Below are 13,111 nucleotides of genomic sequence, written 5' to 3' on the forward strand. Positions count from 1 at the left end.
ACTGCAGTGAGGGCGGCCCAGTGGACGGGATCATCCAAGACCTGTCTGAGCATACAATATTAATAGACCGTTTAACAAATTGGCTCGCCTAATGTTTCGATCAAATTGACTCTAATTTTTTTTTTTCATTCAAAGCATTACATCTTCCTGCCAAATGCAGGTCTTTCCACCCCATATGCTCAGTCATCTCTATATTAGAAAGCTACTTTGTCTTGCAGAGGTCATGTTGTAATTGTGTGGTTTACACGTGTGGATGGTAAAACATCTGAGTAACTTTAGAATTGATTGAAATAAAAAAAATTAAAAATCAGATCCATAGCCAAATACAGAAATATTCGAATTCAAAGTTTAGAGTTAAAAAGAAAAATAGTGACAGTGATTTTAATTTTTCAAAGGTATAAATGGCTCAAGATTAATAAGGAGCACCCTGTATCTGAACTAGGTCAATTTAATTGTGTTTTTCTTGGATACTTTGCTTGCATTACACCTGCATTTCAGTCCTGGATGAAAGATGGAATTCACAAGTGTTGCATTGGGAGATTCCATTCCTTAGACTGTCTCCCATAGCAATAGTACCAAGAAGAACTTTCTTCAGATTCACTATGGAAAAAATCACTTAATAATTCTTCACAAATGATATTTGGCTCCTGGGAGGATGGGGATCACTTTAAACGCATGGTTGGTCTTTCTCCCAGGGCATGAAGGCTCAGTAATCACAATGCTATATTTGTTTCACATTTAAGCGCATGACTCCTGCTCAATGATTTCCATAGGGATGTCTTCAGCACCCTCCTCGCCCAGGTTGATGGCGGGTTCGTTGTTCCTCGGCTCCTGATGGCAGATGTAGACAGGGATATCGCCAGCCTCAGCCTCCGCGGCGGCTGCAGCTGCAGCTGCAGCGTGGAAATGGGGGCGCCTGTGGTTGCGGCCCCCCCGGCGCTGGTCCCATTGGATTTTAAATTGGATCCATTGACGCTTCACAGCGGTTTGGACCTGAAAGAAAAAAGGGAGTCTTGTTCTCAGATAATTATCGGACATGACCCCAGACAAGTTTATGGGCACAGTTCTTGGGCTTATCAGAGGTTACGGTGGGTTGGTTGAACTGCAATTCTGATCTAAAGGGCGGTGCAGTATATGCTCTGGCTATGGAATATAGTCTTGGAAGAAGAATTTGCAAATTGGAGAACTGAGTTAGAGACTTGCCGAAGTACCATTTGCAAGGTTACTTGCTATTTTTGTGCAAAGGTTTTTTTTTTAGCCCTTACATCCAATGAATGAAATTTGATTTGGTTTCATCAATATGGCACACACATCCTATTAGGGAAAAAGAATTGGAAACAGTGTATTCCTTCACACATTTTAGCTTTCTGCACTCAGCTGTTGCCATTCAGGATAGCAATGTGTGACATATTTCACGTGGGCTGAACTTGGTCAGGGTTATTCTCTTCAGGAGAAGGAATTAAATCCACATCAAAAGTGACATGAAGTTTCGGTCTGATAGTTTTGTTCTTTAGCTATTTACCAAAAATGCTTCTATTTCAGCCACTCAGCCAGGCAAATAAAGGAGGGATTTAGTGTCCAGTAGGAGCAGTTGGACACCAGGCAGAGATGCTGCCAGTGAGAGGAGTGAAAAACTTCATCATTCCACTGCTTTCACCTGTGTTGGCTCGTCTCTTTGCCAAAGTGTTCCTTAGCTACTTATTCCCTTGACCTTCATTCTCCCAAAGAAACAAACTACCTATTTCCCCCTACCAGCTGTATAGTTTCTTCCCATCAGGCCTCTACTCACTTCTTCTGCCTGAAATGCCCCTTGCCCACCCTTCACCAATGCTAAAACCTCTTTTTAGGACTCAATTCTGCTGTTCTCCCCAGGAAACTTTTCTTGACCCGCAATGGAGAGTTAGGCATCTCTTTTCTGTGCTTTTGTTGCACTCATCCGGGTATTCATTATTGTTCTTACTACTTTTTATTGTAAGATTTAATATGTCTTTCTTTCTTCCTGTATGGTGAAATACTGAAGATCAGGAACCATGTCCTATGCATCTTTGTATTTCTAGAACTTGTCATGCTGTTTGTCATAAAGCAGTTAATCAACAAATATCTGTGGACTGGTTGTCAGCATTCGTTCTAGAATGAGTTCACAACTCTTCCAGTGCAGAAAGCGATCATCCATGACTATGTTTTAATTAGTGTGACGGTGTCCGGTAGTATTAGGGTGGGGATGCTGAAAATGTCTAGAGCGAACCAAAGAGAGAAACTAAAGTTTTCTTTCATGCAACTATGAAACCCTGGGTTTTAATATAAGACTTAGAATCACAGGTTTTGGAGAATTTGAATTCCTCCCTGAGGTGATTTGCAAGCCACTGGACGTCTGGTCCTCTACAACTGTTGCTGGCTCTCTCATGAAAGAAAGTACATGTTTCTGGGAATTGCTCTGGAGCTTAAGTGGGTTGCTACTTTGGGAAAATATTAGAATCACTTGTAATTTTGCACCAGCAATTGTCTGGGCAGGAGAGAAAGGTTGTCATTGAATAACATCACACCATCTTCTCATTCCTTTTTAATCTTTAGATCATTTCACTGGGTTTTATGTGATGCCATGAAAAATAAAAAAACCTATTGAATGGAATCAGGAAACCAATTCTGCCCACATTAGCCATGTAATCATGGGCAGGAAACTTAACTTCTCTGAGACTCTTCTTTAATATAACTCTTCTACTTCACCTAGATGTTTGAAAGATTAAATTGTAACAGGACATATCAAAGTGGTCTCTAAACTTTAAAGTACCATACAGTGAAGCCACTGTTATTACTATACCATTATTATGACAGGTTGCTGACTTTAGTCTTTAGATTAAAATGAAAGTCTTCTGTCATTTTTTTGGAGGATGGTTGTGCTAAGAAAATAAAAAACTCTCAATACACACACAGTTTCAGATATCATGTTTGATTGTCACTTCCTGTGAAATATCTGATGCTAATGCAAATGAAAAGAGTTTTCTTCACATTGTGGTTTGCACTGGGAAAAGGGTGCTGTTGGAGCTTTTGGGAAAAGGAAGGAAAACACTCTCAACAGGGAGATCATCCCTAAGAATATATTTTCCAATGCTAGTATGTCAGACTCTCCTCTTTCATTGATCCCTTCATCTTCCACATCACTCCCCAAGGAGATCCTGTGCTTCCCTGACTAGTTTCTGGGCTTTTGCTTTGCAATCTGTGCAATAGGGAGAGCTATAGAATTGGAGAAAGACTGGACTGATTATATCAGAAAGGATTGATATGAAACCATAAGCTGACTACATCTGGAAAAGCACATCCCTACTGAGTTAGTTACATTTTCAGATAAAACATGAGTAAATTTTACTTTATGCCATGCAATGAAATTCCTCCTTTAGTATCTTTTCAAGAATCTAGTATATATTTATGTGGCTTTCCAATTCTCTTTTGGAGTTTGGATTTAGATTTCTACACAATATATTTTCCTGTCGAGACTAGCCAAGAGGTGGTGTGGCTTTATTTCGGCTGTACTGCCTATTAAATATAGGTCCTTACATGCCAGGTTTATAATCTAGGAATCACTAAATGCCCTGTTGAGAAATTGTCCTTATAACTAAAACTTACACAGATATTCTGAGGTAGACAGTAATAAGTTTAGAGAGAGTTTGTAAAAGTGACCAGCAGGAAAAAAAGGAAGCCTGTGTTTCTTCTCACTTGTCTTTTTAAAATAATCCCCATTGGAGCACCATGCATATTGATGAAGTACCCAACTCAGCATGAGGCCAAAGCATTTGAAGTCTATTTTAATTTTTAAAAATTATTACTAAGAAATGTTCATAGCCCTCTATAATTGTATCTTATAATTATAACCTATCCTTTTTTATGGAGATGGCAATCTGCTTTAATTGGTAAACCACACATATTAGAATAGGCCCTTAGCAGCATGTAAAAGACACTTTAATAATCACACTTTAATAAGGGCAATTATCTCCTACAATACTACAGGTTGAGCCTAATGCTGCTCGGATCCAAGAATAAGGACATTGAATAAAAAAAATAAATAAACAAGGAGATTTTCATTGTCCCTGAAGCATCAGAAATGTTAGGAGATGCCAAGGGGATAAATAGTATGACGTCCGAATAGAACAAAGTTTTGAATTACTATATGAATTCATTACCCATTATAAAAGCAATTAACACAGGTCACTTTAGAGTTTCCCCTGATTATATCAATTTTTTTTATTGCCAACTTTAAAAAACAGCCCTGGTCTGACGATTTGAAGACATAATTATTACACCTGGCTCTATTATGAACCGGCTGTGTAAGGTTGATATATTTGGGTCTCAGTTTACGTAAAACCTTTTGTAAAAAAGTTTTTTTTTTTTTTGTAAAAAAGAAAATCAGATTGGAATCGAATAGTTTTGTCCTAGTCTTTGTTTTCCTGTTAAGTCCATCATAAGCACCTGCACTTATGTACTTAAATGGAAGGTGGGGTTTACACCAGAAGTTTTGAGCCAATGAATAAAAAGATTTTAAGGCCCGCTCCTTCAATCCTTCCCTTTCTGCCACTACAACTCAATAGACCTGCTGCAATCTGAATTTAAAATTAAAAATCGTAATTTTATTTTATTTTTTAAATTAATTAACTTACAAAAATTGTAATAAAAAAACACTTTAAATTCACTTGGAAGTTAAAAAGTAATTGCATGCTTTAAATGTTTTGATAAGACTTTTGGAAGCTGAATCCCTATTATATCCTATTAATTAAATGCTAAAGGATACTTCTGAATATTATTCACAAAGTTGTTACTGATATTTTCCCCACCTTTTTGGAGGACATATCAGCAATATCTCTACTGGTCTTTACCTTACAGAATTTTTTTTATCTTATAGAATTTATACAGTCTTTAGTTTAAGGTACTTGATGATTACAAGATGAGGACTTTCTAATTCCCTTTCAATATACACTTTCCTATGTTTGGAAAGGATATCTTGTTCTAAACGACAATAATAAATAAGCATCATTTGTAATAAGGTTAATATTTTTGAAAATATTTAATTATTGTGTTTCTTAAATAGCATCACCTTGCATCTTCCCCATTCATTAAGTCAAGGTCATTCATTGCTCAAAGGACAAATTAGATTCTATCTAGGGTGCTGATTCTCAAAGTGTGGGCTCCAGATCAGCAGCATCAGCATCACTTGGGAACTTGTTAGAAATGCGAATTCTTAGGCCTCATCCCTGTTGTTCTGAATAGGAAACTGCTGGTAGGAGCCCAGCAATCTATGTTTTAATAAACTTTCCAGGTGATTCTGAGGCACACTTAAGTTTGAGAATACTAGTCTAGAATAAAGAAGTCATTGCTTAGCTTTCAGTCTCAAAGCTGACCTTTCTGAATCTCTAGAAAGACATTTGTTCTGACAAAGCAGGTTTCATTGAGTGCAAGAAAGAATTTCTAAATAGAAAAGCTTCTCTTTGCATATGTAGTGAAAACCTTACTTTTAGTAAAATAGAATTTTACTAAAAACCATGACATAGAGAGTTTGTAGGATATGATATAGGGAGAGCCCCTTTCAGACAGGAAGGAGAAGGGGTCAGTGCAGAGCTCTTCCAATTCCAAGGGGAAGAGGAGAGAGAGATATAGAGACATAATGACCTTGCATTTTTCCCTTCATAGTAGGAAGACCTGGGAAAATGGAGAGAAGAAAGAAAGCAAGGAATAATAGGAACATCCCAGTATAGCAGGTTTTTCTCATTGATTCTGAAAGCATAATCCTGAAAATTGATAGTCCAGCAAAGAAAGAAATCCCACATTGTCCTGGTACTATGTCCAACATGGTGCCTGAGCAGTGGAATGGCAGGGGCTAGGACACGTACTGAAGACAGAATCACAGTGTGAAGATAGGGTCAGGAAATCCTGGGCTCCTCAGGTGGCTCGGATGAGAGAATTGTGAATCAGAAGAGGTCTGGGGCTTGGTTGAGGAGGCTACGGAGTGAAAGGAACTCGAGGGTCCATAGAAGTGATGGGAGCTACCATGAACTTCAATGGAGGGGTGAGCTGCCAGAATAATATTGGGTGACCAGCTACATCTTTGAACAAAAGCTTTTGAACTAAATATTTTCTAGAAAGAGACTGTTGTAAATTGCAGGCATACCTCGGAGATATTGCGGATTTGATTCCAGATCACCACAATAAAGCGAGAATTGCATAAAGCGACTCATAATCCTTTTGCTTGTGGAGGGTCTTGGCTTCAGTTTATAAAAAATACAACATCTGTGATGTGCAGTAAAGCAAAAGCATAATACAATGAGGTATGCCTGTATTAGAGGTTAGTATAGTGGGCTTTTCAAAGCAAGATGAGGTAAGTTGCAGCAAATTAACAAAATTTTAGTTTTCACACACTCTAATTTGTGACCATTAAGTTGAGATCCTTCCGCCCATGTGCTACTTTGATCTACAAACTATTTTATCCACAATGCAAGGGCAATAGCAAGACACTTGGAAAAGGGAGAAAATCCACTGTGTTGTCGTACTCTCTCAAGTTTTAAGCTACTGCTTGGGAAAATTGGGCATCTTTATAGTCATAATCATCTTTTTGAGGACTCAATAATTTTTTGAAATGTTTGGATGGTCAGTGTCCACATATTTGGAAGAGCTGTTGTAGGAAATATTTGATAGAGAAGCATGCTCTCATGGTCATCTCTTGATTTGTATGACTGTAATCCTCCAACTTACTTCACTGGTTCTAGTTGATCCATTGACTATCTAAGCTATTTCCATAATAGAAATCACTTATAACATATAGGTAATAAATAAAAATTAAAACCTCTATCTTCATTGTATTACTGACATATTAGTCCCCTAGTTTTCTGGTAACATTTAATATTCAACCAAGCCCCTTCTCTGATGCAGATGGATGCCCTGCCTGTGTTTAGTGTTGTAAGAGAATACTTATTCTCTTACATAGAAGGCCCAGCTGAGACCCAGATGCCTAAATCCGACAGGGCTGTGATACTACACTTGGCACAGTGTGCAACTTTTATATTATTAGCAATGCCACACTTGTACCTTCCTCTGACAAGGAGATCTTAATTAAAATTAAGGTGGTTTTTAATTTTATGGGATGGTTTCTTTATTTCAAAAAGCAGAGGTAACATTCAAAGGAACTAGACACATTCAATTGCTAGGAGTACCTCTGGGCTTGCTTTCTGTGCCTGGCGCTTCAAAGACAGGATCATAGTTAAGACATAATAAATATTGAGGTATTTTTACAAATGTATGCAATCTTCTCATATTTTCAAGGGACGCCCCTCCTGAACCTGATTTTTAGATTAGCCTTAAATTAATATTATTTTAGATGAAAACGTTTAGTTTGTATGCCAACCTGAAACAACTTAAAAGGCAAGGACATACATCCACAGAAATTGATATAAAGATGGGGTGATCTAAGCCCTCCTTATTTATTAGTTTTTACTATTCTTTTTTTTTTTTAAGGAAGAGACATTTCAACAGCTGGCAACAGAAGGATGTTGGTTTTTTTTTTTTATTTCTATCCCAGGCCTTCAGTCTAGTCCCTAGCAATAGTCAATGCACTATATATTTTCGTTGAATAAAAGAATGAGTTCATGGATAAATGGATGAAGGAAAGAATAAAATGTACCAGGTAAAAGGGAGAATAGAAGGAACAAAAATATTGGGGTTTAAGATGAGGAATAGGTTAAAGAATGGCAAAATATTATAGGTGCTCACTAAATATTGTTCAATTGAAAAAATAAAAACTAGAGAATCAATTAAATATAAATCAATAATTATTAGAAAATTTTTCTAATTACTTACAGGAAAATAATATCTTAATCTCTTAAAATATAATTTGCCTTGGTATAGAATTATTCTGAATGGGAATTAATTTAATATTATGAAAAATACTTTTACATTAAAAGTTATGTGGCATATAACTACATAAAACATACTAACAAAGCTTCAGAAGAAATCATAGACATAATGCAGTGCAGTGGAAAGTTTAGTTCATTCAATTAAGAATCGGGAAATTTGGGTTCTAGTTCTGGTTCTACAACTACGCTAAAAGAACTCTAGTCAATCGGGCAAGTCACATGATCTTTCTGGAGTTTAGATTTCTCACCTGAAAAAAATGAGGGAGGTTTCAAATCATGTTCTCTGAAGTCCTGGGAATTCTTTGGTACACATTTAAGCGGCTCTGCTTTTATGTTTTACAAACTGGGCTCCTACGCGAGACTTCATTTAAAGAAAGAGAATTCTGGCTGAAAACCCCTGAAAACACTGGCCATAAAGCTCTCTAGATTTTAGTGACCTAAATATTTAGAATAAGTTACTTATTTTAGAATCTGTTTTGCAACTTAACCTCAGGGTGATTTTTAAAACATTGCTTAAGTGGTATGACACTGGCACCAAGCAACTGGAAAAGAAGGCAGTGAACCAGTACGAACTGGCTGGATATTGGCTCTGCCCTCATGAGGAGTTTGGTCTTTTAAAGAGAATGAGGACATGACTTGTGTTTTCACGGGAATCTAGAATAGCTTTCACTATTGCTCATGGTACAATCCAAAGATATCAGAACTTAGCTGCCTGTCTGGATAATATCCGTAATTGTACCACACACACATTGTGGTGGTGGAAATAACACAATCCTGCGAGTGATGAAATCATGTGAGGAAAACTGTAGAAGTAAGGGCAAATGCAAAGAGGGCCTTTGGAAACTGTAAAGTGCTGGCTTTATATAAATGCGTGGTGGTATGATGTGAAATGCCTGCTTACCTCGCTGTTGTAGAAGCAGTAAATCACTGCAACAAAAAATCCCTAAAAAGAAGAGGAAGAATAGAGTTGAAGTTATTTTTGTGTGCATTATGTTGATTAACAATCAATATAAATAGACAACCTGGAGAGGAATAGTTTGCTACTGCAATTGCAAGTCAAGGCTCGATGAAAAACAATTATTAACCACTTACATCTAGTGCTTTGCTATAAGAATATTCCATTAGAAATGTTTTTTATTTTTATTTATTTATTTTTTTTGTTGTGACTCTATCATTTAGCTAAAAGAACTCTAGTCAATCTGGTTGATACAGTGCTGGATTTAACATGGAGATTTATAGGAGAATATGCTGATTATAGTGATCATCTTGCATCCACCAGCTGAGCAAGTAGTAAAATAAATGCACCATTGGCTTCCTTACCTGGAAATGAATCAGAGAGTGCATCAGGTAGTCATAGATTTTCCCAAGCACCTTGTTGGATGGTCTCCAGGGAAAGACGACAAACTGGATTCCCAGCAGGGGCACCAGGATCAGAGTGGCCCTCACTGCCTTCAGGTACATGTGCGAATCGACCTCCTGGGTTTCCCTCATTTTCTTCACGAGCACACGGACGATGTTGAGTAGAAAGAAGAAGTTGACCTGCAAAGATATGATGTTAATAATGAAAAAATCATCTAGGTCAGTACCACTGAAGGACACCCACTTTCCTTAATTCTTGTTTGTCCAGTGTGGGGAGCAGATGTCACCTACATAGGATGTGAGAGACTGCATGAGAGGTTGTGCAATTTGCCCCAAAGTATCAGTGTAACCAAGATCCTTTTCAGACTTGAATGAATATTTCCTTATTTTTTTCTAAATGAGAAAATATTTTTCCATACATGTAAGTATATTAGGTTCAACTGTAAATAGGGTGTTTGTTTGTTAAGTTTTACTTTTACAAAGAAGAAACGTTTTAAACCTTGCTTTCTTTTAGATCTTGCTTTCTTATCTTTTTGTTATGAAGATACATCCCACAGCCACAATGATTTAATTAAGTAAAATGAGGACTGAAAATTTTATCTGTAAAGTCTATGTAGTGAAGACAGCTAACCAAGCCTTCTTTTTTAAATAACATTTTTTTTAAAGAAAATAACTACGTTGAGGTATAATGTATATTCAGTAACATGGAGATTTTAAGTTTACACTTGAGAAGTTTAGACAAATGTATGCACCTGGGTAACAACACCACCAAAAAGAAAAGAGCATTTCTATCACCCCAGAAAGTCACCTCCTGCCCCTTTGTACTCTATGGCTCCCTCATCCCACCTCTGGCAACCACCAATTTCTATTACCATAGAAATAGAGTTTGTAATTTTCTGTGTCTGGCTTCTTTGGTTTAACATACTACCTATGAGATTCACCTATGTTGTGTACATGAGCATTTATTGGGCATGCTGAGTAGTACTCTATGAATAATATGCATTATTTGTTTATTCATTCTATTGATGAAAATGGAATGGTTTCCACAATTTGACTATTTGTATATGGATATTTGTATATGAGTCTTTGTGTGAAAGTGTGTTTTCATTTCTCTTGAATAAGTACCCAGGAGTAGAATTGCCTGTTCAAATGGTAAATGTATGTTTAGCTTTATGAGAAATTGCAAAACTATTTTCCCAAGAGGTGGCTTCACTTTATGTTCCTTCCAGCACTATATGAGAATTTCAGTTGCTCTTCGCCTTGCCAACATTTGGTATGGCCACTTTTTAATATTAGCCATTCTGGTGGGGCACAATTATTTTTGGCTATGAAGATTAGTTTTGAACAAAGTTTTTAGAATTTAATTGATAATTTATTTAAAAATAATTAGAATGATTTTCCTAACTGAAAAAGAAATAAATGTTACTGCCCAAGAAAGGAAAGAGACCTTTAATAATAACTGAATTCTTATGGGGAGTTGTAAATATTCAAGGCCCGTGTCAGTGGGTCTTTGTGAAGACAGTTGGGCTAGTAAGTACTTCACTACTCTGAAAATTTGCATTAAAAGCCCAGGAAAATTAGAAGACAATCTGGATGATAACACAATTTAATCAGTTATAAATTGATGCCTCTTTAATGCAGGAGCAGAACATGGTCTATGACTCAGACTGTTTTTACTTTCCTCACTCTTATTTGAACAGAATACCATGTTTGTGGTTAATGGGGAAAATGTCTAAATATTAAATTTGATGGTTCTGACGCTGGCCAACACATAGTAAACCATGGGTATAAATAAAGAGCTTGGCTATAGATTCAGTCGTATTCTCCCCTAACCCAGCTTCTTACTAGCCATCTGATTGTGGGTTAGTTTACTTGAGTCTTTGGGTTTAGTTTTCCTAATAAGTAAAATGTCCTGATGATGTATCTACTTTTGAATGGCTGTTGTTAGAAACAACATAGCAATGTGAAGTGCCTGAAATATTTTAAATGTATGATCACTGGTAATTAGGATGATGGCTCATGTATCAAAGATGAAGTGGAAGATGATTTTGTTTGGCAGAGCCCAGAGAAAATAGTGCAGGGGGACTTTGTGATCTCTCACTTTCTGATCAGCAACACCTTTGTCATTATATCCCTCAGCATCTTGGTCTTTACCTTTAACTAGGAGAAGTTAGTTATAGAATTGTTAAAAAAAAAAAAACTATATCATTGTTGTGGGATATATAGAAATGAACTTATGTGCCCACCCCTAATATTATTAATTTTTTTTCATTTGAAGACTCAAATCAAATTATTCTTCATACTATAGATTATCATTAAATTAGCTTCATTTGAAAGTTATAATGCATATGCTATAATTGACCCATCCTCACAGAAATCCCCAGATATAACACAGTTAATCATGAATTTAAAAAGCAGTTCTCACCACTAATGCTGCCATGACAGGGCCGTGGATGATGTAAAGCAAATAGGTTTCCACACTCAGCCAGCAGCTGAATCAAAGGGGGGAAGAAGACATCAATACAAATACATTTTATTTACAAATATATTAACTAAAAACCATGATAATACTTACTTGTCGTTGAAGTACAGCGCCCTAGTAACAGCATGGATAGTGGTTGGCACCAATGGGAACCCTAAAAATGTGAAAAGGTACAAATTACACCTGATTTCTTGAGCATAAGCTGTGACTACAGTTGCAGGGAAAATAGTAGTTCACTTTTAAAAAATAATGGCAAGTTAACCGTCTCTGTCAAGATATTTCCCTGATGCTTCTGCACAAATTATCTTTGATTAAACCAGGCAAAAACACTCTCAGTTAGAATACCACGTGCTTTCAGAGAGTTTGATTAAGAGCACCCAAATAATTAAAAGCTGTTTACAAATTATCCAGCATGACAGGTACATTGTTACCCTCACAATGACTATTATACAATTATGTCTGTGTGATGGTGATGATGACTGTTGACTGAGACCAGAAAGCTTTTTATTGTAGGTGACATGGGCTCTCATATGGAGAGAAACTGGGTCACCACAGAGGGAAATGACCTGGGACAGCATATGGAAATGATCGTCTGATTGCTCTGAAAGACTTGTGTCTTTTAGGCTTTCTGTTTTTCTGTCTGTTTATCTCACATGTACCGATCCTGTTCTCTTTCAGTGAGAACACTTCCCAGTAGCTGGTGCACTTGTTCCCTACCCTCTGTCAGTTCTGGTTGCAGAATCTTTATTAAAGCAGCTTAGTATCGACTTCCCTGACTAAACTAGAAGGGCTAGTGTAAAACAACTTTGAATTTATAAATAGAACAATGGAGATAGTTACTGGCAATGCATCCCGTCAAGTTACCCCTTTTTAAAATCAATTTTCATTCTATAAAGGTAATCTAGAGTAGAGTTGTAATTTTCGTAAGAAAAAAATTCTCATTTTTTCTCAGATGTACCCATTAACAACAGAATATTGCTTAATTTGGTTGAGATATTTGTAGAATGAGTTTGAAAATTATCATCAGATCAGAAGTGAATTAGACCTACACACTTTGATTTTCTGTGAATTATATGCAAAAAGAGAATTCCTGCAAATATTGAGTTTTCACCCAAGAACAATTTCAGCTTCTAAACCCATGAAGCATATACTTCAATAAGACCATCGATTAAATGTTTGACCTAAAAGAATTTTGATTTTGACTATTTACACAAAACAATCGTGTTATATTCACAGCAGTTCCAATATACCATTTACCCATGTGGGATTAGAAAGAGAAATTTATTCTCTGGATTTATTCTGAAATATATATTTTAAATTAGACAACAAGAGAGTCATTGGGAGATCTCACTTCCACCTCATTATTTTGTAAAAAGGA

The 13,111-nt window shown here is 36.5% G+C and overlaps 1 protein-coding gene across 1 annotated transcript in view; it reads right to left on the minus strand.

Moving 5' to 3' along the window:
- Nucleotides 1-526: 526 nt before the first annotated feature.
- CALCR (calcitonin receptor) overlaps nt 527-13,111 on the minus strand; it is a 48,624-nt gene continuing 36,039 nt past the window's right edge. The window contains exons 8-12 of the mRNA XM_006911904.1: nt 11,827-11,887; nt 11,677-11,743; nt 9,213-9,431; nt 8,794-8,835; nt 527-993 (exon numbers count right to left, since the gene is read on the minus strand). Of these exons, the coding sequence (XP_006911966.1) occupies nt 739-993; nt 8,794-8,835; nt 9,213-9,431; nt 11,677-11,743; nt 11,827-11,887 (644 nt within the window). The 3' untranslated portion in view covers nt 527-738. The remainder of the gene's footprint in view (nt 994-8,793; nt 8,836-9,212; nt 9,432-11,676; nt 11,744-11,826; nt 11,888-13,111) is intronic.

The sequence above is a fragment of the Pteropus alecto genome, unplaced genomic scaffold (genome assembly GCF_000325575.1).
Source record: "Pteropus alecto unplaced genomic scaffold, ASM32557v1 scaffold21, whole genome shotgun sequence".
In the NCBI taxonomy this organism is placed as follows: Eukaryota; Metazoa; Chordata; class Mammalia; order Chiroptera; family Pteropodidae; genus Pteropus; species Pteropus alecto.